This window comes from Sebastes fasciatus, chromosome 19, assembly GCF_043250625.1.
Source record: "Sebastes fasciatus isolate fSebFas1 chromosome 19, fSebFas1.pri, whole genome shotgun sequence".
Classification (NCBI taxonomy): domain Eukaryota; kingdom Metazoa; phylum Chordata; class Actinopteri; order Perciformes; family Sebastidae; genus Sebastes; species Sebastes fasciatus.
In genome coordinates this window covers 21815708-21841632 of record NC_133813.1, presented here as the reverse complement: position 1 = coordinate 21841632, position 25925 = coordinate 21815708, and the positions used below count along the sequence as shown (strand labels likewise).

The 25925-nt window shown below is 41.4% G+C and overlaps 1 protein-coding gene across 1 annotated transcript; it reads right to left on the bottom strand.

Annotated features, from left to right (window-relative positions):
- Positions 1 to 1138: 1138 nt before the first annotated feature.
- cplane1 (ciliogenesis and planar polarity effector 1) lies at positions 1139 to 25585 on the bottom strand. Its single transcript, XM_074617498.1, has 50 exons — positions 25416 to 25585; positions 25032 to 25185; positions 23925 to 24060; positions 23719 to 23838; positions 22532 to 22764; positions 22302 to 22405; positions 22066 to 22222; positions 21849 to 21952; positions 21252 to 21434; positions 20527 to 20776; positions 20251 to 20433; positions 18627 to 19408; positions 18281 to 18471; positions 18024 to 18104; positions 17753 to 17908; positions 17107 to 17274; positions 16256 to 16487; positions 16002 to 16138; positions 15691 to 15908; positions 15443 to 15607; positions 14906 to 15053; positions 14709 to 14818; positions 14471 to 14620; positions 14251 to 14362; positions 13163 to 13478; positions 11971 to 13077; positions 11107 to 11258; positions 10941 to 11026; positions 10785 to 10849; positions 9311 to 9575; positions 8846 to 9220; positions 8111 to 8746; positions 7835 to 8016; positions 7663 to 7750; positions 7472 to 7547; positions 6384 to 6518; positions 5656 to 5706; positions 5469 to 5554; positions 4611 to 4848; positions 4249 to 4508; positions 4036 to 4135; positions 3676 to 3858; positions 3416 to 3458; positions 3180 to 3314; positions 2921 to 3101; positions 2764 to 2819; positions 2521 to 2688; positions 2204 to 2340; positions 1792 to 2057; positions 1139 to 1671 (listed from the first exon to the last, which is right to left on the bottom strand). Exons 2-50 carry the CDS (start codon positions 25110 to 25112, stop codon positions 1516 to 1518), a joined length of 9744 nt encoding a protein of 3247 aa, XP_074473599.1. The 5' UTR covers positions 25113 to 25185; positions 25416 to 25585; the 3' UTR covers positions 1139 to 1515.
- Between the last annotated feature and the right edge of the window lie 340 nt (positions 25586 to 25925).

Sequence of the window (25925 nt, the reverse complement as noted above, 5' to 3'; positions counted from 1 at the left end):
TCTGACCCCAAGATATGTGAATGAAGATGGGTTCTATCCCCATAGTAGACATTTCACATAGTGAGACCATTTTTTTAAAACTTGACCTCACTGTAGGCTATAAAATGACCTCTTATGACCTCTAGGATAATCACAGCTCATGACACCATCATAGCCCTCATTTACAACTACAAACTAGAGACCTGTGTGTGTTTTAAAATAAGTCAACAAACACCCAAATGGGATTTAGCTTGTGGATGATTTAATGAAAATATTGGACTATGGAGACATTAATATGGACTTTGTATGAAACATTTTCCATGAATAATCAACTGAAATATCTTAACTGTAGTTCTCTGGGCCTGCTAACATGCAATGGCATGGGTGCACAGCTTCAGAGGTAAAATTAGCACTATGCAATTTATAGTTCTCACTGTCAAAATTTACCCCCAGTTAAATGAGTACAAGCTTCTCTTTCTACATTCACAGTTCTTAAAAGACACTTTGACATATTTTTGATATTGGACGAGAAAAGGTAGGTTAAAAAGCCAGCGACAAATGATATCAAAACAACAAAAAAGCATAACTGTGTGTTACTGTGGCTTGCTCAAACGGTGCAATGATAGCAGACAAAAAGCGAAAATGAAACGAGGCAGAGGCCAGCCTTGAGGACCGATCCAACATTCTCCAATCTAGGACCGTCTTTTCTTTTTTTTTTGCTTTAGGGAAGTAAGGAGTCTTCCTCTTCAACTGATGAAGGGTACTCCCTCCGAGTGTTTTCAAAAAGTGGACAACTCGTGCGTAGATTTAAATTATTTTTTTTTGACATGACTGTTTACACTGACGCAAAACTCAATTAATCTGTATAAACTGTTTATATGTCTATGGTTTTAATGAACAACAGACTGGTTAATAGCGCGGGATCTGTCTCATGTAGGAGAAGTTAGTGGATCCACTGCAAAATGGCAATAAAACAACTCCAGAAGCTATCAATTCTCTTATATTTAATAGTAATGGGAACTTTCAGTTTGTAGCATATAATATATGCTGAAAATTTAAAATAAGTCAGATATCAAAACACATGCTTGTGTGATCCAGTGGGCAGCTCTCTCAGGCTATATAGACAAGAATGAAACCAATGAAAATGAGAGGAAACCACTTTGAAATGCTTAAATCCAGATATTTAATAGCTGGAACTGTCAAGTCTGTACAAAAATAAATTATAAATGTAGAAAACTTTACACACAAATGGCACAACCCTAGATTTTCAAGAAGAGGGCATCACTACAGATGTCAGTGCAAATATTCTATAACAAATTATGAAAATGAAATAGACTACATCACATATAATTTATCGTAGGCCTACTTTACCAATAACAAATATATCTGCCATGACATATTTAATATCACTTCTGATCATATCTAATTTATTAAATATATCTAAATTATAATTTATATTATACTTTAAAATGCTTCTGAATTTCAGTATATTCAATAGGCACATAACATGTTTACCAGTATACCATCTGCTTGAGCTCAAGAGTCCTCCGCAGACACCATCCTCTCGATAGCTGCCCAGTCTATTTTGCTGAGGTTGCTGCTAGCGCTCTCAGAAAGGTTGTCCAGCCAGTCCATCGCTGACACACCAGCTCCGGCACCGTCGTCCTGCTCATCCAACAGTCCAGCCAAAACCTGACAAGTGTACAACAATACCACATCATCTATCAACAAAAACTATTATCATTTTCCATCTACAGTAGTTACATTCGTCTCAGATATAGGCTAATAATATGTGATGAATGTGATTCTTACTATGTTAGACTCCTCTGACTCCAGCAGCCTGTTCAGTTCTGAAGTGGGATCCAAAAGGTTCACCTCTTCTCTCTCTTCCACCCTCGCCTGCTCCCTCGGGATCCCTCTCCCTACAGCAGCCCCTATGCTCGGCCCCGTTTTTCTATGGTGTCCGACATGCCGTTCCTCGCTCTGGCCGGCTGTGTGCAGTTTAGCGTGGCTCTTTGTGTACGTGAGCATGCCACGCCGGGTCACCTGAGACAGACGGTCCCTTGGCAGAGAGGTGACTAACACAAAATTCACACAACATAAACGTATCATGAATTTAATATTACTGTTAATTGACAAAAGACTGAAAATACATCTACAGGGTATCATCATCAGCTGACACTCACACATCATCTCACTAAGCATTTCTTTTTCATTATGATACCTGGTCTATGTAGTCCCAGTCTCCTGCGGTGATCTTCTGAAGGCCGTTCCTGCATCTCAGCAGTCCATGGACGAAGGTGGGGTTGAGCTTGTCCTGACTTAAGACTTCTTTTATCATCAGCAGATACACTGTACGCCCTAAGAAAAAAGACATTACCTCCGTTAGCGGCTAATCCAAATGTTTAAAATCAACAGGTTTGGTTCTGATCATTGTGGAATAATGAATGAATGATTAATGGTTTGATCAAATGCTATAACAGAGTACTATTATTCTTTAATGAGACGAGATGCTGGTCAGATTACTGTTGCAGGAAATACCTGTGAGCGCTACCAGAGGGTGGAGCGGTGTTGGCTCGTGTAGTTAAGGCCACTGGTAAACCTTCAGTCTGTGAAAAAGTGCGTAGGTTTGGAGGACTGGTAGGGAAGTCACTGGCCAAGGAATAGGCTTCACGGGTCCTCTGGTTGTATTGCTCCAGAAGCATGAACCTATTAAATCAAATGGAAATAACAGTTATGCAGATGCATGTTTCTTGTGCAAAGACAATATAAACAGGTACATACTTTTCTTTTTCCTCTCTGGTTCTCCAAGCTGTTGCTTGATTCTTGTGTGTTGGTTTCTGCAGGGGGCAGATCAGGCGAACAACAATGTGGATGTAATATATTTAAATATAACATACAATGGAATATCAATTCTAGTAAAGAGGCAAATATATCTCACCACTGTTCCTGAGGTAGAAAAAGGATTGTGCTCCCTCTCCCTCAGGCTCTCTCTGTGTTTTTGATAAACAGCCAGTCTTTCCCTCTGTTTCCTTCTCATCCAGATCCTCAGCTCTCTCCTCTCGTCCTCTGGACGGACTCGTTTCTGCGACATCCAGCTACTTTGCTGCTGGCACAGCCTGCTAGGGGTGACATAAAATTTCAGCTCAGTGATAAATCGTCGTCATTTGAACAGCACTGACTTTTAGTAGGTCTCTTACCTGCTATGGTGTGCAGCAGTCTGTGACCTGGACAGATTCAGGTCAGTCCGGGACAAATATCCTTCCCTCACCAGCTCGTCTAAGATTTCTGCTGTATCGGATAGCCCGGTCTGACCCAGATTCTCATTGGCCCATCTAGAGATGGACAGGTAGAGGGAAGAGTGTTGTAAAATAGAACAGCACATCCACAACGGATAATGCCAGTCATAACATGTTTGAGATTTACTTAAACCTACACTGAAGATATCCCAGATGCTTCAGACAACTGATCTTTCATTTCTGTGGGAGCAAGACAAATACATGAAATAATAACTTTCAACATTATGACTCTGCTGAGAAAATAACCATGTACCCGACAAGAATAAAGAATCTAAATCTAAACGTTTATATTAATATCTATTCATCAACTAAAAATGCAGTTGTTTGCCACTATGCAAGCCACTTGTTTAAGGTATTAACGGTTGTTAGGAAATGTTTGATTAAATTGCATCTTTACTTGGAGGGGTGTGACGGTAGGAAGGACCAGCGTTGTGACTGTGAGAAGAAGTGGAATAACGAACAGAGCGGTTACTTTCGGAAGCCCAGGAGTCATTATGAAGCACACGTTCTTCTTCCTGATTTTCTTCTTCCTCTTCCCATGCATTCAGTTCAGTTGAAGCGTCCAGTCGTGGTAACCATGCTGTTAAGAGACAGAGAATGTACAACAGCGTCTTAGATGCAACAACATCACTGTGTTATATACAGTATTAAACCTTCAACTTTGTTTTGTTTGTTTCTGGGTTTCTTGTGATGTGATTTAAAATACAATGCAGTTTATTATATTATTCCAGATGAATAGTTTTAGGTCATACTGTACCTTCCTGTGGGACGGACAGTCTGACAGTTTTTTTTACTGCTGTGGCAGTCTTCACATCAGGAGCCAAGACCGGTGAGAGTTTTTCAATAGTGTTCACCAGCTACACAAAGAACGACATGTTACATATACTGATATTTGTCAGCCTCCGAAGACAATTTGTAAACTCGGGTGTCATTAATAACATAAGCAGAATAAATAATGATGCTTATGTACCATCCTGGAGTTGGAAAAGTCCATCTCCAGATAGTCTGCGATGTTCTGTAGAGCAGCCAACTGAGCGTCCAGCTCTGACAGGCGGGAAGAGAACCAGGCTGTAGGAGGTGTGGATGAGGCACTGTGAAGTCCGACGCTCTGGTTCTTTATGGCTCGACAGATTTCAGAGTCAGGTGGATCTACCACGTCTTGTGGAGTGATTCTCTCTGAATCCCTATCGGGCTCAATGCGGCTGTGTGACGGCGACTCCTCTGGGACATCTAGAGTGTACAGTACAACAGATATTTGGACCACTGATCTGGTTGTATTCAGTATAAAGACATAACTGCATTAGATCCTTAAAAATAAAGACATATAAAGACCTGTGCGTGATCTCCAGTGGAGATCCTCTGGACTTGTGGCTAAGGGTTGTGGATCAGCAGCAGCAGCAGCACTCCTAATAACAGAAATCGCAAGTACGTGAAGCTGAGCAGAAGTAGGCGAAGAAGGGCGGATGGAAGGAACATCTTGTGCTCCTAGGCTGAGAGAAGGTGGCAGGTCCTGATGCAGGTCTTTGTCTTCTAGATCCAAGACACTTATGAACTGGCGGCCATCCAGACCCTGAGAGATAAAGACACAGAAACAAAGAAATTCAAATATCCATTAATTAAAGTAACCCCTTGTTAAAATATAATAGATTAATATAAACAATACCAGTACAATACCTTGAAATATATTAATATTCAATACCATTTTCGATACCACATTGAGGGCATACATTTTTTATTAAAAGATAAATAGCAGTGTGTGTGTCAACTCGCTGTCAAAGAGAATAGAGAGCAGAAAGCGCAGCTGGTACCTGTGTATTGATACTGTGGAAGATGAGTATTAAAACCGTTTCAAATTTTCAGTATCAATGTGTATCGATATTTCAATTTTTTAATATAAACACTACTGTATATAAAATGATTTAAGAGGCGCTGGATTATTTACACGATATTATCACATGAGTATTATTAACATGATATCAATATTTCATTTTTAAATATCATGATTATCGTCAATACCGGTATATCACGACACTCCTAGAACTAAGTATACTGCTCTCTACACCCAGAGTAGTAGGCACATGTTGTATTCAGTACATAATTTAAGTAAGTGGAATAGAGGACACAGCTTTAGAGTCTAAAAACACCATTCACAGCCCCTGCTGAGTCTACCCTGTATGTCTGGCCTCTTACCAGATTCGGCTCTGGTCCCTGTGGGGTATCCTCTCTCTCTTCAACAAGGCGCGCGTTGAAAAACCGCAGATTCCCTGAGCTTTGTGCTGGATGTAGAAAAACACGCACAATGTTTAACTCTTCATTATGTCCACAACAAATAGAAAGCAGTGTGTTATCCTTGTACCTGGATTTCAAGTCCACTTACATTTAGGGCTACTAGCAGACACAGCTTTATCCACAAGCGTGGGAGGACGAGCTGAAAGAAAAATAATCAACATGTTACATGCTCTATCGATTTAGGTTTTGGAAAGCATGCACTTCAGACAACCAACAGGCAGAACAGAGAAATCCAATTTATGCTACTACTCGTTAACACTTAAAAATTTCTATTGAATTACAAATACAAGCAACAACAGTGTAATAACATTAACTGTGCAAAACTATTACAATATTAACACCGTATAAATCGTAACCCAAATTCTAAAAAGTGACAGTATATTGACATCATACCAGCAACATTACTACACTTTCAATGTCTGTATCTGTAGAATATGTCACAGACATGAAAAAAATAAATATATATTTTTAAATCAACACTTCCTGCTCTAGCGTTTTTTCTGTGGACAGTAATCCTTCATTTTTTAACACAAGGCTTTTATTCTGAAATATTTGCAGGACAGTGTCGTAGGAAATGCAGTGACATGCACGGCTCCATGAATGAATAAATAACGGGGTTTTAATTGTGGATTATTACTATTATTTACAAATTACCACATGGTTCTTAACCTTTTTCTGTCTAAAATAAATATAAATTACATTTATAATGAAATGAAATGGCCATTATGAAAGCAAACTCTATGTAGAACGCAGCAGATCAGCGAGGCAGCCGTCATGCACTGCTAACGCGGGCAGTCTGGCCCAAGCGTAACTCACCTGGGTCTGTGTTGGTGAAAGCATCATGGCACTCTGGGGGTCTTTTACGTGTGGAAGCAAAGGCATGGAGCTCAGCTGAAGTGGACTCGGCCTTGTCCAGTAATCTCTGACCAGTCAGCAAATAGTCAAAAGACCCTGGGAGTTCAAGTTCATTAGAAAAAGAACCACAGATCAATAGACATTATAATGTTCCATTATACTGTGTGTTACACATGTAAAACTAAGGGCCAGTTGATAAAATACTGTGGAAAAGGAGCTACAGGGGTATTGAGGTATATGAGCCTTTAATTCATTGTTACTTTAACTTGGTAGTGTGATTATCTTGAGGTTTAACACAGCAGAAAAGAGCCAAGAGAAACTTGATTTGACTGCAATTCATCAGAATGTGATCAATGCCAAGCCGACAATGAAAGTGTGCATCTTAATTCAAACAATGTAAGTTTGAAACTGTAAGAATGCAAATTTCTGTCCTCCCTTTGAGAAGTAGTGGTGTGAGATTTTTGCAATTGTTTTACATACAAAATAATAATATTGCAGTCGTCGATATAGCTCTTTTTCTAATTATTGCTTCGAGGTAAAACCTTTCTTTAGTGCTACCAAATAAAGGCAGAAGTATACTCCATCAGAGCTGCTAGTCGGATGGTCGAATAGCTTCAGAAACCTCCCCCCCCCCACACCTTAAGATGTCGGAAATTTGGGGGGCTGCATCAGACAACATCTAACTTTCTTAAACCGACAATCAGACATTCACGCCAACTTCCCGTCAGCCGTATGGAGGTGGGAAAGGAGCTGAGTTTGAACTTCTTTCTCCGACTCTCTTTTTTTCATTCTCAACACAACTATTTCTGCACAACCAAATGCTGCACTATGAATGTCTTCCAGGAGAGACCGTCTAAAAATGTGCACCTCTTGTACAAACTACTTGCTTTCTAGCACAATCCAGCCCCGAAATGTTGTCCGGCAACATACTTGATAAAGCTGGTTGCTTTTTTCTGCAGATCACAATCAGTTTTGGACCTAAACTCTCCTAATACATCTGTTTATCGATGAAACAGGCAAGTGTAATTAGGTATGTATTTGACACTAACCAAATTGAGCAACGTCCTGTCCAGGGGTGACCTCTTCTGCAGATGCAGGGTCTTCGTGTGCAGGCTCATTTGTTGGCTGTAGATATATTAGAACAAACAAATGAGTGTGGAATTACACTTAAACATTGGTAGTAGCACAAAATACTTCTTACTTTAATTACATTACATTACATTAATTAAAATAGTTCTACCTCTTGTGTAGGGATGATGGACTCATTTGGTCGGAATGTGACCTCTGCTTTTCTTGCCTTCCCCGCCAGCTCCTCTCTCCTTTTCTGCCTATAAACAAAGTGGCATCAATGAATAATATAATCAGCTTTAAAAAAAAGAAAATGAATAACATGAAAACTAATATGTGATTGCCTATGGTTGGAGTTAGAGCTGGGATAAGTGGTAGCTCTTCTAGGGCTTTCAGTAGGTGGGTCTACTCTGAGCAACTGCAGTCGAGCCTCTTCAGCGTTCTGCCTCCCGATCACTGAACTTGTCAACTCCTCCATGGACATGAGACGGGTCATTGGGCGTGAAGGAGCTGCCTTAGGAAACCTCTGTGGTGGAGACAGATAACTGTACATAAACTACAAATGCAATATTTAATTATACCTAATTAAAAAAACTTGAAACAATGGAAGTATTTCTTGCCATCTGTGGTCCAGAATCTATATGTAGAAGCTTGATCATAGGTGCGTGTCCCATCGGAGCTGCGATGAAAGTAGCGGGCCTGTAGGGAGGTGGTAAGGGTAGTTTGGGGAACGTGGTGTTGCTGTGTGGAACAGGCTGAAAGTGCAGCAGACGAAGGCCCTGCATCGGTGCAGGTGTGTGAGCTGGTAAAGCAGGAGGGAGCAGGGAGAACTCTTGCCCACTGTATCTTTCCGATGTCTGACTCTTGACTTGAGAGTACCTGGGAGCTGGATCATGCGGAGTATTAAAACTGAGTTGTTTTTTTGGGACCGAGGCAGATTGGTCATTGTTTTTATGCTGATGGGATTCTATAGTTGCAGGGTTTGCAGTGTAGAGCTCCTGGGGGCCTTGGGGATGGTGTGGGGCACTCTGCTGGGGCAATGGAGGACGGTGGAGCTGAAGTAACTTCAAGCCCAAGACCTGAGGAGCAGGATCACTTTGTACGCTATCATTAGAAGGCAGTAACACAGGGGCACTGTGAATAGTGTGACTGGTGTCAGTAGTGGCCAGAAGCCCCTGCGAGGGTGGAATCAACCTCCTGCTCTCCATAAACTGGATTTCTGGTGACACCGCCTGGACAGAGAGCTGCTGCATTTCCTGAAGGAAAAAGAAAACTGTACTCAGCTTGGTTTCACTGGGATGTAAGTATTGCTTACATAGAGGGACAATGTATCACAACTTCACAGTGAGCAATACCTGATAACTTACACCTGCACCATTAGCAGTGGAGGTCAGGTTCCTGGTGGTGTGATGCTGGCCGCCTGTCGGAGAGGTTTTCCCTGAGCTCTGCATGGCATGCTGGTCTGCAAACATACACGCAGGGGCCTGACTGAACTGAGGGTTGTTGGATCCTGAACTTGGCACATGTGCTTGTGTCTGAGGTGGCACAGAAATGTTGGTTTGAACGGGTAAGGCATTCGGTTGAGGGATGAAATTGGTAGCATAAGATGATGGCACATTAGGGTGTGAGGTGTTCATGTTAGACTGGGCCAAAGAAGAGCTCTGCTGGGCAAGTTGCAGGTTAGAAAACGACGCTCCCAAAACCTCCATCAGGCTCATGTAGTTGATATTCTGCAATGAAGGACAGAAACACTTCAGATCAGAGTCAATCTAAAGAGTCAGTTGAGTCCAGAGCTTTCCTTTTGGTAAGTCTCTTCTTACCTGAACCAATCTGAATAAGTCTTCACCCAAACGCTGTTGCGTTGCCGGAGACTGAGTGGATAATGGTTGTTTGGGGGCTGTAGAATCCACAGTGGGTGCACCAGCTGTGGAGCTTTGTGGCTGAAGGCTTGGAGGATCCACAGGTGTGTTGGGGAGCAGCGCTCCAGTTGAACCAGAAGGATCTGCATGGACCTCTGCCTCAGGCTGGACAGTAGGAAGAGCTTGGGGCTCTGGGTGTGGGGGGGCTTGCAGGCTTTCAGCATGACTGTGCACAACAAAACAGGCAATTTGGTAACACTTTGTAATAACCATCATTTATAAAGGGTAAATTGATAGTTAATTAAACTTAGTTAATAGTTATTTTACTGTTAACAAACAATGAAATGATAATTAATAATGTCAACTTATTATTAGTAATGCTATAGTTTCTGTTGTTTTATCATTAGTTTGTGAAATATGAAATAATTAGAAAATAAATTCTATATTGTATCATAGTTGATAAGAGACAATTACAATTGCATTCAGATTACATTAGTAAACTATTTATTAACAGTTTATGGTTGCACATATTAAAACATTTGATATGCCATATTAAGCATTTGTTAGTGATCACTAAATGGTTTGTAAACCTTTAAGAAATCGTTTGTAAAACATCTATAAACATTACATAGATGGATGGACCAGAAACCAATTATCAACCATCTAAATAATGTTTATAGATGCTTTACAAAGTATTTATTAACCATTTAACAAGGTATTATAATAATAGTCAGTTGCAACTTTATAACTGCCATCCAAATAATGTTTATAGATGCTTTACAAACCAATTATTAACCATTAATAAAGTTTTACAAATATCTATCTATATAATGTTTATATGTTTTCCAAATAATTCTTTAAAGTTTACAAATAATATCTTAATCATTAACAAATACTTGTTAATATGTTTTATATAAAATGTCACAATGTGTGCAACAATAAACTGTCAAAATAACATAAATTATAGCATTTCTAATAATTAGTAAACAGTATCAATTATCATTTTGTTGTTTGTTAAGAGTAAAAATAACTATTAACTAAGTTTAATTAACTATCAATTTACCATTTATAAATTATGGTTATTATAAGGTGTTACCGGCAATTTCAACACACAATGTCAATAGCGATTTTCTATGTTTTGGCCTGAGGTTTCACCATCAAAATATTGATGTAGAAATAACTCAGCAGGGATTATGTTTTATTCTATTTGTATAACTGTATAGTGTGGTATTGAAGAAGTTAAGGGAACTACAACTATAGTAAGCATTACATAACATGATTAGACTTAAAATCTAAAAGAATTAAGCAATACTGAGCAACCTTCTGCTATCATTTTGGCACTAACTTACTACAGTATCAGCTCCCCTTAGAGAACAAACTTCTACACATTCATGTGTGTTCTTGCAAAGTAAATAAGTTTACATTAAAAACTCACAGAGACGTAGAGCTGGACATGTCTTCAGCGTTTTCTGGGAAGTCCAAGTCTGCAAGCTTTAAACTCTGCAAAGGACAAAGACGACAGATATTTGTTTTGTTTTGACAACGTTGAAGATGCATACTATATGGAGAAATCCTGAATGGTAATATTCACCGTGTCAGACGTGCAGATGTTTCCAGAAATGTTCCCATTGTAAACAGATGACGACACTTCCAAGCCCTCACTGTCACTACTTTTTCCTACAAATATCAAACGCATCAATTAATATACTTTATAAGGGTCTGCATTACAGCAACGTTAATGATCCAACTTAGCCTACCTTCTTTTTCAGGTGTGACATCTAAGTCATGGAGAGATAGTTGTTGTGAACTGGATTGTCTCTGCTGAGCATCAAAGGTCAGCTTATCCTGGTCATTAGGGAGAGGTGTCCGGTGAAACGTCAGTTCCTCTGGTTCATCTGTGCGAGAACTACTGCAGGGAAACACATAATATATAAATACAGTAGGTTATTTATATGTACAGTAAAACTGAAAGGGAATATGCTGTTATATGAAACTGTTTGAGACATGAAACCATGTCAAATGATGAATCAGTACACAACAACCATATGCAACTCCAAATTATTAGGGCTGGGTATCGTTTAAAAAATGATGATACCAGTACCAATACCAGTAACCTTAAAGTGATACCAATACCAACAGAGTACTTCATTTGGTACCTTTTTTTTCGACTTCATTCAATGCCCATCATGCCAATGGAAGCATTCAGTTGCGTAAAATGCGATCACCACCGCTTTTTACCACAGGCGTGTAGTATAGTCATACTTTTGAACGTTTTGCTGGCATCTCAGCATGCTGAACTGCCAACGCCGTCAAATACACTGCGCTTCACCACACCACAAACTGTGGATTGTAGCTGCTGCGGTAGTGGGCCAACATTGCATTAAATAAAAAAAACGCTTGTGGTGATTGGCTGCAAGCAAAACCGTACAAATATTTCTAGATCTGGGTACAAAAAGGATCAAATGCAGCTATTTACCTGCATCATTTTTCTATTTTTGCTGCTACATTTTTTAAAATCACCATCAAATGTCCAATTACTGTCATTTGTTGTTTGAAGTATACAGTATGTGCTAGTTCTAGTCCAATAATAAACCATTTAAATAAAAACATGAGGCACTCACATGGACAGTTCTTCTTGCTGTAGATTGTGATCAAGACCAATGATGGGAGTGTTGGCTGATCCAGGGTAGCCTGTATCAACACTGCTCTCTCTCTCCAGCTTCCTGTCCGCCTCAGGTTGCAGCACAGGGGCTACAGTCCATTGTGTATGTGGAACCTGGATGTGGGCACTGTAGCGGTCAGTCCCGAGCAGAGCGGTGTACCTGCGCTCCAGCAAGCTGAGGGAAGTGAGGACGGCAGGCGCTGAGGCTTTGACGCGGATCACTACTCCTTCATCAGCTGTTCCTCCATCCCCTCCTCCCCTCTCTTTTTTCTTTTTGCCATGATGTCCCAGTAGCACCCTCCTATCAGCCCAGCGTACCATCCACTCCAGCAGCCTGCCTAGCTCCGGAAACCGAGCCTCTAGTTTAGCGTCCAGGCCCTGCTGAAGTTCAATCACTGCCTCCACAGAAGTTGAGGAGCCAAATATGCCGCTCTCTGAAGGCTGCCCTGTGGGAAAGGCACTTCGGATAGGACTAGTTTCAGAACCAAAGTGCCCCCCCTTCATTCTTTGGCTTAAAGGCCTCTGCTGTCGGAGGCTAAACAAACCTTTCTGCTTGCCAGCTCTCAGCCCAGGAAGAGAGGTGACAGAGAGGCTAGTTCTGGATACGGGGGGTTCACTCCAGGCGGAGGAAGTCTGCAGATCGGGTGTCGCACCTTGTTTCACGGGCTTGTAGCAGCAGCCGGCTCTGAACACCGGAGGATCATTGCCAGAGTGTTTTCTCGCTGGATGGTGCACATCTCTTTGACGGCGATGAATAGTTGTGAGCACATCGAAGGTGAGGGAATGCAACTCTCTCTCCCGCAGCTGGGATGAAAAGCCCTTCAGCAAAGGAAGTTCACCGCCTGAGTCCCCTCCATCAGCGCTATCCTTCTCTAGCACGTAGCTGAGGAAGAGCTCCAGGAAATTTAGATACTCTTCATCTTCCAGCTCAAACTCCCAGGTGCCGACCACTGGTAGGGGGGGCTGCTCATTCTCCTTGGCGTCGCCTGGCTGACTCTCCTCCTGAATGACGCTTTCAATCTTAACAGTAGTCTTCTTTGCAGCAGTCTTTTTTGCTTTTTTGCCCCTGCAAAGAACAACACAGAACACAGAATGAGCCACAACATAGATACCTCAGTGTAATGGCAGTACTACTATTCCATGCTGGCTACCTTGTCTTGGCTCTGCTGTGCATTTCAGGAGAGACAGCCTCAGATGAATTATCCACAGTGTCTCCATCACTGTACACTGGAGGGAACCCACAGTCAGTTAAGGTGCTGGTGCTCAGACTTGTACCCAGTGAGAGTTTCCTCAACACAGCCATCCCATGTTTGCTTCCCCTGTCCTCCTTCTCCTCCTCTTTCTCCCACAGATGGAGCTCAGGGGGCGCCAGGTGCCTCGTCAAACGCCTAAGATGTTTCTTCCTCTGCCTGAATTTGTCTTGAATCACAATAATCATCAACTCGTCCACCTCCTCTTTTTCCCCCTCTAGAGAACAGACAGAACAACATCAAGTGACAAATACATCACATATGTTTAGGAGGTCATGGATAATCAGTAAAATACATCATCCTAAATCCCTCACTTAAAAGGAATACATAAAGCTTTGAGGAATTTAAATTAGGGCTGCAAGATTTTGAAAAAAAATACCTAATTGCAATTATTTTGACGGATATTGCAATTGCGATATGATTTGCAATTTTAGAGGGAATGATCATTTTTACATCATTATTCTCATTTTCCTTGAAAAACATGTTAAAATGATTATGGTGTGATTTTTGCAGGGATCTGGACCAAACAAAGATGTTTTCTTAAGTCTGTAGAATATGATGTGTAGGCCAGGACATCTCTGCAGCACCACAATATTTTATTTTAAATGGTATTTTGACACACATTTCGCCTTTAACAAATATTACGATTTCCTATTCATCCTATGATTTGAAAATTGCAGTAGGCCGTATTGCGATTTTGATAACATTTTGATTAATTGTGCAGCCCTATCTTAAATCAAATTAGCACATAGTGATCATATGTAACCAGCACTAATCATAGCACAAATACTGGTGTTATGACCTGGCTCAAAGATCATAACAAATTATCTTTGGGGCCTTCAGAAGTTTTCATTACATGTTTTATAGATTCTAATAGTTAAAAAATGAAGTAGCCATCAGGTAAGTTAAACAAAAGTTAAAATATTCCTACAGTGTAAGTGTTGTATAGTTCTTCAAAGCAACTTGTTAATGAATAGAGGTGTTCGTACCGAGGACATTGCATCGCCTCAGTCTCTGCAGCAGTGTGTTGTACTTTTCTCTCAGAGGGACTCTGACAGACTCTTCCTCCTCTGGGAAGGCTCGTACCAGCGTGTCTGCCACCTAAGAAGAAGAACAAGAAAGGATGAGTAATTTACTCAGTCGAGGTCATTCTGTTTTACTTTTATAAACACTGTCTGTGTAAGGAAAGACAAGAAAAAGTCACATCACCAGAGAGAGAGGAGGAAGTTCAGACACAAGGCTGAGCAGTATGTCCTGGAGGATCTCCTCAGCGTTGAGGAAGCAAGAGAAAGGCAGAAAACGACGGGCCCATCGGAGAGCATCAGCACACGTCGATCTCACCTCTGAATCGCCAAGGATCTGAGGGACACACAGATAAATATAGGGCATCGATGTCTGAGGATATTTATACATAACCATGTCAGACAATCAATCACAAATGGATTACCTGTTCATCTCTACCATGCTGTCTGGTGGCCTGATACTTCCTGCAGGAAATGGAGAGCTGGTCCCTGACATGGAGCATCCAGCACAAACCACACAGCTCCCTGAAACAGACTTGTAGGAAACATATAGTCAATAAGTACTCTCTGAAAGTAGATCATTGATTATGATATTGGCAATTCACTATGAGTGGTGTCTTACTAATAGTTTGAATGGTGTCAGGGTCCAGGTGATGGTCTTTATTAGGCCCCCGTCTGAAAAATCCACTACGGGTGACGAACTTCATCAGGCCCTCTGGGAAAGCCTTTTCTTCTTCAGCAGTTGATGGATAGGAGTACTTCTTCTTGATCTGAAAACAACATCACCATATTTGCTCTATTTAGGATGGCATGGCACTTCGTACCAAAGTGTAATCACCGACATTTAAACACCGTCAGTAATTTACGGTAATGTTTGCACAAGATGAGAAGATATTAGCAGGACAGGGCATTACAGGCAGTCAAATTTCGAGTTTCATCTTTATTCTAATTTCCTATTTGCATGATAAACCAATGAAAGTGTAGCAAAATTGAAAAGATGTTTTCAGAAAAATGTGATTGTTGTTGTCAAGTGTCTTTTAGAACAAACTATTGCAATGCATGAAATTGTAAACAAATAACATCAGCTATTTCAGCCACACTTGGGGACCTTTAATCCTCTCACTAAACCAGATAAAAACTCTTCAGTCCTGGAGAGTACCTTGTGTAGAACGTGTCTGGCACGGCGCAGGTGGCTGATGTACCACTGGGCAGCAGGATGGCAACAACGTGCAGATCTCAGGAGTAACAGCAATCTTTGGAGAACTCCGGACACTTTGTGACGTGATGCAACTTCTGCAAACTGCCCTATTGTCCCTTTTGGGTCCTAAGCATGAGACACACACAACATGTAATTATAGAATTTATATGTATGCATACTGTATGTAAAGGTTGATCTATGTTATGTACCTGTGTGTTGGGGGAAGGCTGAGGGCAATAAAGAGGTGGGGAAGGCAGATACAGTCCGTTGGGCACCAACGTAGGCAGACAAGAACACAGGTCTTTGGCTGTGTCCAGCAAGGAAGACAAGGGTGAAGACAAGACATTAACTCCAGCCATGACTGAAGCCTTCAGAATCTCCTGAATGGAAACCTGTAACAAGTTCCAGTCTTCTCCTTCTGTAGGGTCTAGCAAAAGGAGTTGAGACAAAGCATAGATTAAAATCAAAGGGTTCTATGTGGGTTGTGGTCTCTATCTTCAAGCTGACACATCTCACCAACCTGTAAAGCTCTTGTCACCATCTTTATCTCTGCGCTCTTGGGAGTCAGACTTATTGCCAAGAAGACACTCCAACTCAACCTGAAAAATGCTTTCTGGTTCCAAAGCTGTTGGGAGGTGGAGCTCTCTTCTCCTGAGCCTGTCATAAAAGATGTCATTGAGATGTTTATGAAAACAAACATGGTCAAAGTTTGAATTAATTCTAGTGAATACATTTCATTCACTCTTTGATTATACTGTATGCTTTCACACTGACCGAGAGAAGTCAAAGTGGTCAGTGCAGTAGTTTGTGTAGGCCAGGCTCAGAGAGGCCGCTGTCTTCCAGTCCCCAAGATGGTAAGCCAACCACACAGTCTCAGGAAGCAGACCCCCTAGCAGCAGCAGGTCCTGGGCGTAGTCTACTGTCCATACCTCTGACAGCTGCTGTTGTCGCACTGCTCTAGCAACCTCCTCCTGGCACAGTGGCATCAAGCGCCCAATGCTAGGAGCTGAGACAGGACATATTACCAAACAGCAATATAAATGAAGTAGGGCTGTTAACACAAATTTGTTTAAATTCCACTAAATTCTTTGATGCATTAACGCAACTTTTTAATAGATTTTTAGGTTGTAACGGACTCCGTTTTTAAGCTAGAGCTGAAGATACTGGCAACATATCCTTAGAAAACCTAAGGAATCCATTGGTACCAACCATGTCATACTAGCTTGTCGCGAATAGGATAAATAATGCTCTAAACTACCCACGTCCCACGAGTCTCCCCATAACAGACATGCCCACTTTATGATAATTATATGCAGTTTGAGGCCAGTCATAGTCAAATCAGCACACTGACAGCTGTTGTTGCCTGTTGAGCTTGAGTTTGCCATGTTCTGATTTGAGCATATCTTTTTATGCTAAATGCAGTACCTGTGAGGGTTTCTGGACAATATTTGTCATTGTTTTGTGTTGTTAATTGATTTCCAATAATAAATATATACATACGTTTGCATAAAGCAAACATATTTGTCCATTTCCATGTTAATCGATGGACAGCCCTATACCAAAGAGCAATATAAATGAAGAAATTTGTTCTGTTTAACTGACAAATAATAATTATGAAAACACACCATGAGGTAGATGCAGTGGAGGCGGGACGGTCACATGGTGAGGGGGCAGGATGCTGAGGGGTTGGTTGGTGAAATAAGAGGCCATGAATCTCCCCAGAGTCTGAACCACGGCACAAGCTGCGTCACTGTGAAGGTCCGTCGGCAGCCACGGGCAAGGGAGGGAGTCTGCTGCAGGGCATGAAGGCAGAGCTTATAACAAAATAAAGCGACTGTGAACATGGTATGATGGTTGAGGCTGGGCACATCAGTTATTTCTAAAACAGCTGAAGGGCAAAAATCTGTGTCATCATGGAGCAAGATCCCAGTTTCTAGCACCTGGATTTGTGCCAAAAAATTAACAACTCCCCTATTTACCAAATTCATAATTCGGAAAGTTAAGGGGTTATATTGAGTAATAGTTAATAGCTAATAGATAATATTAATGTCTACTTGTCCCAAGGAGGAAAACATCTTTTGGCCACACAGCCTTTAGTGAGACATTCAAAGCTATCTCAAAGGCTGCTCGGTATGAAATATAGTAACCTTTTGAGTCCACTCAGCACTCCATGATGTATTATTATGTAGGAGCTATTTACAATTACTTCCATTAACTGACTCGTTCTTGAAAGCCCTCTAAAATACTGAAGAATTATTGACCATGGCTGACCTGTTATGTTGTCCTTCTGGTGTCCAGCCCTGTGCAGGATCAGGCAGGCCATGTGGTCCCCCAACTCCTGGGCTTCTCTCAGACGGTACTGGGATAACAGACTGTATAGGAGTGCCAGACAAAGCCGAGTCTCCTTGAAGACGCTACGATCGCAGCCTAACAGAAAGACACAAGATTACCATTTAATGGGACCATGACCATGACATTACAGACTGAACGGGACCATGTGGTGTACTTAAATGGAACAAAACAAATAAGCAGTGGTTCTTACTTTTGTTACTCTCCTCACAAATTTGTGTCCGCCACGTATCGGCACTTTTTGGGTACGAGCCAAACAGGAAAAGATGTTCACCTGGGGGGAGAAGAGTGAAATACGAAACAACAACAATTATTATTCAGACATAACTCTTAGGCTTTTCTTCAATCTTAACTACTACTATTTGGTTTGTTTTCATTTAAACTACCCAATGTATTTATTGTAGCTGGTGCAATAACCATAGTTAGATAAATAGTCCTTTTGCTACAGACCTGGGTAACTCAGCAGTGCAGGACCCTCCTCTAGCCTTTCTCCTGTAGCCTGCAGAGCTGTTTGGATCTGGGACATGATGACAGACGACTGTTGCCATTCCTCCTCCCAGCCATCACAGCCTTTAAAGCTTTTCAGTTCCTCAACATACTCCTGGGTGATCTTGTAGACCCACTGCCACACTCCCAGCAATCTGGGCAAAAAAGAAAATCACCAATCTTATTTTACTTTGAGACAAATTCCAGCCGAAACATGACATGCAATAACTAAAGACATGGCATCCACGACAACAAATAACTATTTGCTCATAAACACAAATGCATGAAAAGCCAGAGAGATGGTCTGCACCTGCTGGATGGTCGCTGGGGAACAGGTCTTGCCTGATGTACAAAACTGGATTTCTCTTCTTTGTCATCCTGTAACAGAGGCACATGGTGTGCATCTGAAGGCCAGCATTGTGGTGGCTGGGAAAGAGATTCCTTCTCTGCAGAGGACCAGACAGTTCTTCGCTGCAGGCTGTAGGTGTGGTCAAGAGAATCGGAGACCAGCTGCAAGATAAGCAGGACTGAGGAGAGAGTATGAGATGATAACTGACAGAGACCAGTCTGGTAGGACTCGGGGTGAGGGGTCAGCAGGAGGCGTATCAGCCGTTTACTGAACTCTACCACCAGCCCCAGGCAGCATGGCCCATCTGAGTGAGTGCTATCCCACGGAAGAAAAGACAGAAGGGCTTTGAGAAGGTCCAGAAGGCAAGCAGAAACCGAGGTATTCTTTTTCCCTGTGTTCACGGAGCTGGAGATTAAATTGTGTAAAGCAGCAAATCGCACCACACAATAGAGGGTATGCTTCAGCAGACGAGTTCTGTTTTCCACAGCATTTCCGAGAGACATGCCAAAAGCCCAAGCTGTTAACAGCTTTTTCTGGATTTTTCCAAGTTCGAGATGAAGAAGAGAAGTCTTCCTCTCTGTTTCAACAAAGTCCTTCTCATAATCTGGGCTAGTAATAAATCCAGTCTGTGTGTCCAGGGCGTGAAGTGTGTCAAACATTGAGGCAAACTCCAAACGGCCGCCATCCTCCAGATGAGAACCAGCAGGAGGTCCGTCCACATCAGAGTCGTCCTCGAAGAAAGTCTAGGAAACCACACAAACAGGTTAAAGACAGCTAACATAAGTGAATCAAACACTTGATACAGCAGCCATTATTATTCAGTGTAATCACATGCACGATAGTAATTAGATTATTTTCACTGTTAGCAGTAATCTGACATAAAACATGCCCATATAACAGGGAGTGCTGTATTTTTCAATTCATAGGACAAAGGGATAGAAACTTTAAGACACTGAGAATATGTCAGTGTTGGTACAACTAGAATTACCGCCTCACAGTTGTATGCCTCAGTGAACCAGTCAAGTTGCAGTTTACATCCATGTCTGTCCAAAATGTCATCACTACATCATTTTATCCTATAAGACATTTGTGTAAAATTGTCATAATTAGCATAAGAATTATTGAGTTATGGCCAAAAAATTAGTTTTTTGACCTTTGACCTTTGACCACCAAATTCTAATCAGTTCATCCTTGATTCCAAGTAGATGTTTGTGCCAGATGTAATACACCTTCCCATCAGAAGTTCCTGAGATATCCCGTTCATGAGAATTGGATGGACGTGAGGTTACAATGACCTTTGACCACTAAATTCTAATCAGTTCATTAGCACAGGTTGTGCCAAATTTGAAGAAATTCCCTCCAGGAATTCCATTCATGAGAATGGACCGGACAGACGTACGTATGTACGGACAACCCGAAAACATCGCCGGTGCGGAGGCATAAAAATATGGTACGGATGGGTGAGTAATCAGATTTTTCATCTGCTTTTTACCTTCATGTAAATGTAGCCACAGTCAGTGTATATAGCCTACACCAAACTCAGAATCTAAAGCTCTATATTTCTAACTTATGCTATTTGACCGACCTGTACTTTTTCAAGAAGCTCCTTGGTACCACCCAATGTGCCCTGATCCTGCAGGAAAAGTGGCAAAGTGGATCCATCTGTGGCTGCTGAAATGACAGAGTCTGCGGTGTTGGGCCCACGTGTAGCAAGGCTGCTGTCAAGATGCAGGCAAGATAGAGACTCCAACCATGCCCTCACATGAATCTGAAAATAAGGAATGTGAGGAAACCATACTGTCAAGAATAGTCCTGCAGAAAGTACATACAAAAGTTGAAGGTGAAGTCCCTGGTTTACCACCTGTGATCTATCCAGTATCCGGCTGGCTTTCTCGAGGTCCTTGCTTGTGTCCTTTAGAAGTGTTTTCAGTAACAGGGCAGGAGAAGGCCTATCTAGCACCCTCAGAACTGTGGCCATGTAGCCATCAGACACAATGAGATACAACAGCCGTGGATGCCAGGTCACAGAATACCGCTGCCTGAGGACATCCCGCACAGACAAGCTGGAGCTGGACAGAGAGGCCTCCCCTTTCCCTGCAGACATTGGCGCCCTGCAGCGAGAAAGGATAGAGAAGTTTTATCACACACATTATATTAGTGCTGAAATGGTTAATTGATTAGTCGATCGCTATTATCAACTTTTTTGATAATCGTGAAAGTAATTTTTTCAGCCAAAATACATAACACTCTTTTGTTTTAACTTCTCAGACTGTGAGGATTTGCTGTTTTTCTCTCTTTTATATCATTGTAAACTGAATATTGTTGGGTTTTGGACTGTTGGTCAGACAAAACAAGACATTTGAAGACAACATTGTTGGCTTTAAGAAATAGTAACAGGCATTTTTCTGAGTTTTCGGAAATTTTATGACTTGACTTTCATGGTGAAAAGTGAAAGTGAAGCAATCAATAGCAAAGATGACCACAGACGAGAGAGGAGAACTTAGAATAAAAAACATCGGGCACAAACAAATCAAAAACTTGTAACAAGAGCTAGCAAGTGACAGGCAAAATGTCTCAAATGTATACCGGTAATGGACGAGAGGGTGCAGGGGTAGGAAGTGTGCAGGCTCGAAGTCAACATTGCACCCACAGCTTGTTAGAGTGAGAAGCCCTCCAAGGCGAGCTAACATAAGAAGGGAGCCTCTCTTCAGAACACAGGCCAGGAAAAGACCGCCTGGTGACCAGCTCACACTGCCCACCCAGTAGGACCTACAAGAGAAGATATGATAAGTAAATTTCTAAATAAATACACACTGCGCATCAAAGATTTGAAAGAAGATCTAATGACAGATGACATTCGGGTGACACAACACACCCTTTGGTGGCAATCATTTCCTGGTGTCTTACATTTTGTCAGTGTTGATTCAATTGTAAAGACATTGTCATCTTTGCTGGTGATGCTGGGAGGTGATCTACATTTTATATTCAGACAGTCTGGAAATGGCGTGCTGAACTCAAGCACACTGTCAGCACTAAGATGATTATTTAATCATACACTTTCACCAGCGATATTTAGAGTGTGACTAAACATATCTTGACCCCCAGGTTAAGCCTCTCATTGGCCGACTACTGCACAACACCAACCACAACAAATGTTTCCATTTTTATTCATGCATACCATACCTTATGTATTTAGAGGGGATCTCCAATTTCTTACTGCCACATCCTCCGAGGCCACTTGATATTGAGACAAAATTCTGTGTGCTCACAAAGAGGACCTGTGTGGCCTGCATTCAACAACAGGAAACATACATTTTGATTCACATTTCTACAGGTGGACAGACCTGGAAAGAAACACATAAATATGTGAAAAAAAGAGATAGAGAGGCCTGATGCTCACCCTAGGCTGTCTTTGGTTCAGGACGATGGCTAACAGTCGGCCATCTGGGGAGAAGGCTGGCACCAAGGCCCCTCTGGACTTCACTGGTTGGCAGGGCGGGGTGAGACGAGACATGGGGTATGTCTTGGTGGCCCACTGTATGCTGTATCCCACAGAACTGCAAAGAGAAATGTGTACTTTTAACCACTGTGATACCCAATGAGAGTCCTGCATGTCATATAGACCTGCTCACTCACCCCGCTCTCACACGTCCCTCTTCCCATTGAATTTTCAGGCAGGTGATGATTAGTTTCCTCCCAGATGTGAAAACAAAGGCTGATAAGCAGGCATCACCCATAACCTAAGTTTGAAGAAAGATAAAATGAGATGTAAGGCCTTCAGAAAATAAGAAATGGAGTGTAAAAATGTGTAATTTACTGAAGCATGACACAATATATTGAATATGTATTCTTTTCAGTATACAGACCTCTGTCTTGATGAAGATGGTGTGTTGGGATGCTTCTTTGTCCTGCGAGGAAGGCAGAATGGAGTCTTCAAGGGGCTGTATATGTGCCCAGTGTCCCTTGACTGTGCCATCTCGTACTAATGTCAAATCCCTGACATCCATACCCTCCCACAGGAACACTTGCCCTGTTATGGCTACCAGGAGCACACGCATCCCATCCCCTGAAACCTGGAGCGACAGTCGTGTAGCACTCCCTGAGAAAACACACACACACATAAATCCATAGATTGAAGATTTTATATTTAATTTAAATGTACTGACTGGAATCAAGATACTCTATGTGCAGCGCAAGTTACAAACAAAGAAAGAGTAAACATCACCTTACAAAAACCCACCCACAATCTGCTGCTTGATATACCCAGGATAAAATCTCGGGTCAAGAATGCACCCTCCCACATTTTCCAAGTGACTGTATGTTACGGTCTCACAGTAGAGAGAATACATTTACATGTATGTACCTGTCGGCTGTCACTTAATCACGATTAATTGCATGATTGTCCATAGTTAATCGTGATTAGTTGCAAATTAATCAAAAAAATTTTTGTCTTTTCAAAATGTACCTTAAAGGGAGATTTGTCAAGTCTTTAATGCTCTTAGCAACATGGGGGTGGCCAAATATGTTTTCTTTATGCAAATGTAAGTATATACTGTATTTAATATGTGAAATCAATTAACAACACAAAACAATGACAAATATTGTCCAGAAACCCTCACAGGTACTGCATTTAGCATAAAAAATATGCTCAAATCATAACATGGCAAACTGCAGCCCAACAAGCAACAACAGCTGTCAGTGTGTCAGTGTGCTGACTTGACTATGACTTGCCCAAAACTGCATGTGATTATCATAAAGTGGGCATGTCTGTAAAGGGGAGACTCGTAGGTACCCATAGAACTCATTTTCATTTGCATATCTTGAGGTCAGAGGTCAAGGGACCCCTTTGAAAATGGCCATGTTAGTTTTATCTTGCCAAAATTTAGTGGAAGCGTTATTTAGCCTACATCGCGACAAACTAGTATGACATGGTTGGTACCAATGGATTCCTAAGGGTTTTCTAGTTTTATATGATGCCAGCATCCTCACTCTAGCTCTAGCTTTGACAGCCCTAGTGCATGTACAGTACATCATATACCTGTATTGTGCATACCTTGAAGAGCAGTAATCATTTGAACTACTTCTGGGACTGCTGCAGCAGTCTTCAACAAGTCTTTATCCCTGTTCCACAGAAACAGCTCTCCTGACACCAGAAGTCCACAAAGCCACATACCTGAAAAACAAAAAAAGATAAGTAATGTATTCTCATAATTGACAGGTGACAACGTGTTTTTCCTTGAGGTTAAACATTATACTCACCGTTGTGGGATGAAGCCATTGTGACCACACTGTTGAGTAGAGGATGGAGCTTAGGAGTCCTCTTCTTGGTGCGACCAGACACCATGTTGATCTCACTGATCCGTTTGTCATCTAACAGGAACACAGACTCCTTCTCCTGAAGAGTGACACGACACATGTTCACAGTAATGTTCTTCTGACAAGGATATCAATGTTTATAGTGTGCAGTGGCGGCCGGCCAATAGAGGGCGCTAGGGCGCCGCCCCCCCCCCTGAGCCAGACAGCCACACAAAAAAAACATTACCACTACTACTACTAATAATAATAATAAATTATACAAATTTACAATATTTATGTGTTTTAAATATGGAATGCACCCAGTAATATGTGTAAAATATGATAGAAAATCATCTGTGCAAAATATATGGTTTTCCTGCACGTCCCTGACTCCCCTCTGCCTGTCTGTATGTCTGAAGTTCAGCTCTGGGGCGACGGAGAAATAAAAGTACACATTATGCAGAATAATGTATATTATTGGATTATACTTATTGATGCATTAATGTGTTCATCACTTAAATGTTGCAGCTGGTTAAGGTGAAGCTCATTTTAATGACTTTAGTTACTGCTGGGTAGTTTAATCTATAATAATATATTATTTATTTATTTGTTGATAATATTTTGTATTAATAATCTGAATCTGTAAAGTAACTAAAGTTATTAAATCAATGTAGTGGAGTGAAAAGTACAATATTTCCCTCTGAGATGTAGTGGGGCAGAAGTAGAAAGTATCAGAACATTGAAATACTCAAGTAAAGTACAAGTACCTCAAAAATGTACTTAAGTACAGTACTTGAGTAAATGTACTTAGTTACTTTCCACCACTGAGTACATGTTGAACTGTTTTTCTAAGCATTCTTTACTGCTCCTGTTGGAATAAAATAATTGTTGATTATTTAACTGCAAAGTAGTAATGTGTTTTTGATACCTTCACTTTTCTTGCATTAAATCATACAGGGATGTTTGCTGAGATTGATTGGATGTGGCACAGCACTACCTAGAAACATTCCCACCAGACGCCACTGCAAGGATATCAATGTTTATAGTGTCTCTGGCTGAAAGTGTCCTCACCTTCCCAAGCCAACAGAATCTCGGCCATGGTTTCTTCCGTTTGATGCTGGATGACAAAACAACCTCCAGCTTTAGCTCCATGTTTAACAGACAGCATCGGTTCTTCCTCCTGATGATGCTCTCAGGAAGGCTTCATAGATGTCGCAGGATCCCACTAGAACAAGCAAGACGATGATACAGCGTTAGCTACATCTAAGTCAGCTGACAAGCATCACTTTAATGTGCTGCAGTGTTAACATGATGCTCCGTAGTTAGCGTTAGTTAGTAATATCCATAGTAACCAACTGAACCGTCAGCAGTGTTTACCTTACCGTTAACTAGCATTAGCCACCTAGCTCATTTTGCTAACTCTGCGGAGCTTTGTTCCCGAAAATAAAGCCTTACCTGAGCATTTCAACTGTTGGTTATAGTCTAATGTGTAAATGCCCACATCCTTTGGTCGCGGAAGTGTTAATATAACTCTGGTTTTATGTGTTATAACGAAGCTAATCATGAAAGATTTCGAAACTCCCTCCGCTTCAATGGCAAGGAGTGTTTCCCATGATCCTCTAGGAGGAAGCTTCAAAGCGTTGCCGTAGGAACGTACATGAAAATAGGGTCGTGTCTAGATGGTAACCTGCAAAATATGATCTCGCGAGACTCACTATACCTCCTTGATCAATGCCTAACCGTGACATTCTCGCGAGAGAGACTCCACAGTTTGCGGGTTCCCTTCTAGACACTGCCTGAAAATAGTGATTTTTGTATTTATTTATTTATTTATTTATTGAAGATAATTCATTTACAAACATTAAGGCATTGTAATCTAAACTCAATACTTTTAACATACAAGGCACAATTGAATAGGAAAGATAACTTAAATTGTAAAAAATAATATAATAATAAAAATAAAAG

What these genes read in the sequence shown, in the direction of transcription:
- cplane1 (XM_074617498.1), bottom strand. Translation starts at nt 25,112, where the DNA reads ATGGAGCTAAAGCTGGAGGTTGTTTTGTCATCCAGCATCAAACGGAAG. An exon ending in TGAACCAAAGACAGCCTAGG is followed by an intron (nt 21,953 to 22,065) that starts GTGAGCATCAGG and finishes TGTTGAATGCAG; the next exon opens with GCCACACAGGTCCTCTTTGT. An exon ending in TGTCACACCTGAAAAAGAAG is followed by an intron (nt 11,027 to 11,106) that starts GTAGGCTAAGTT and finishes TGATATTTGTAG; the next exon opens with GAAAAAGTAGTGACAGTGAG.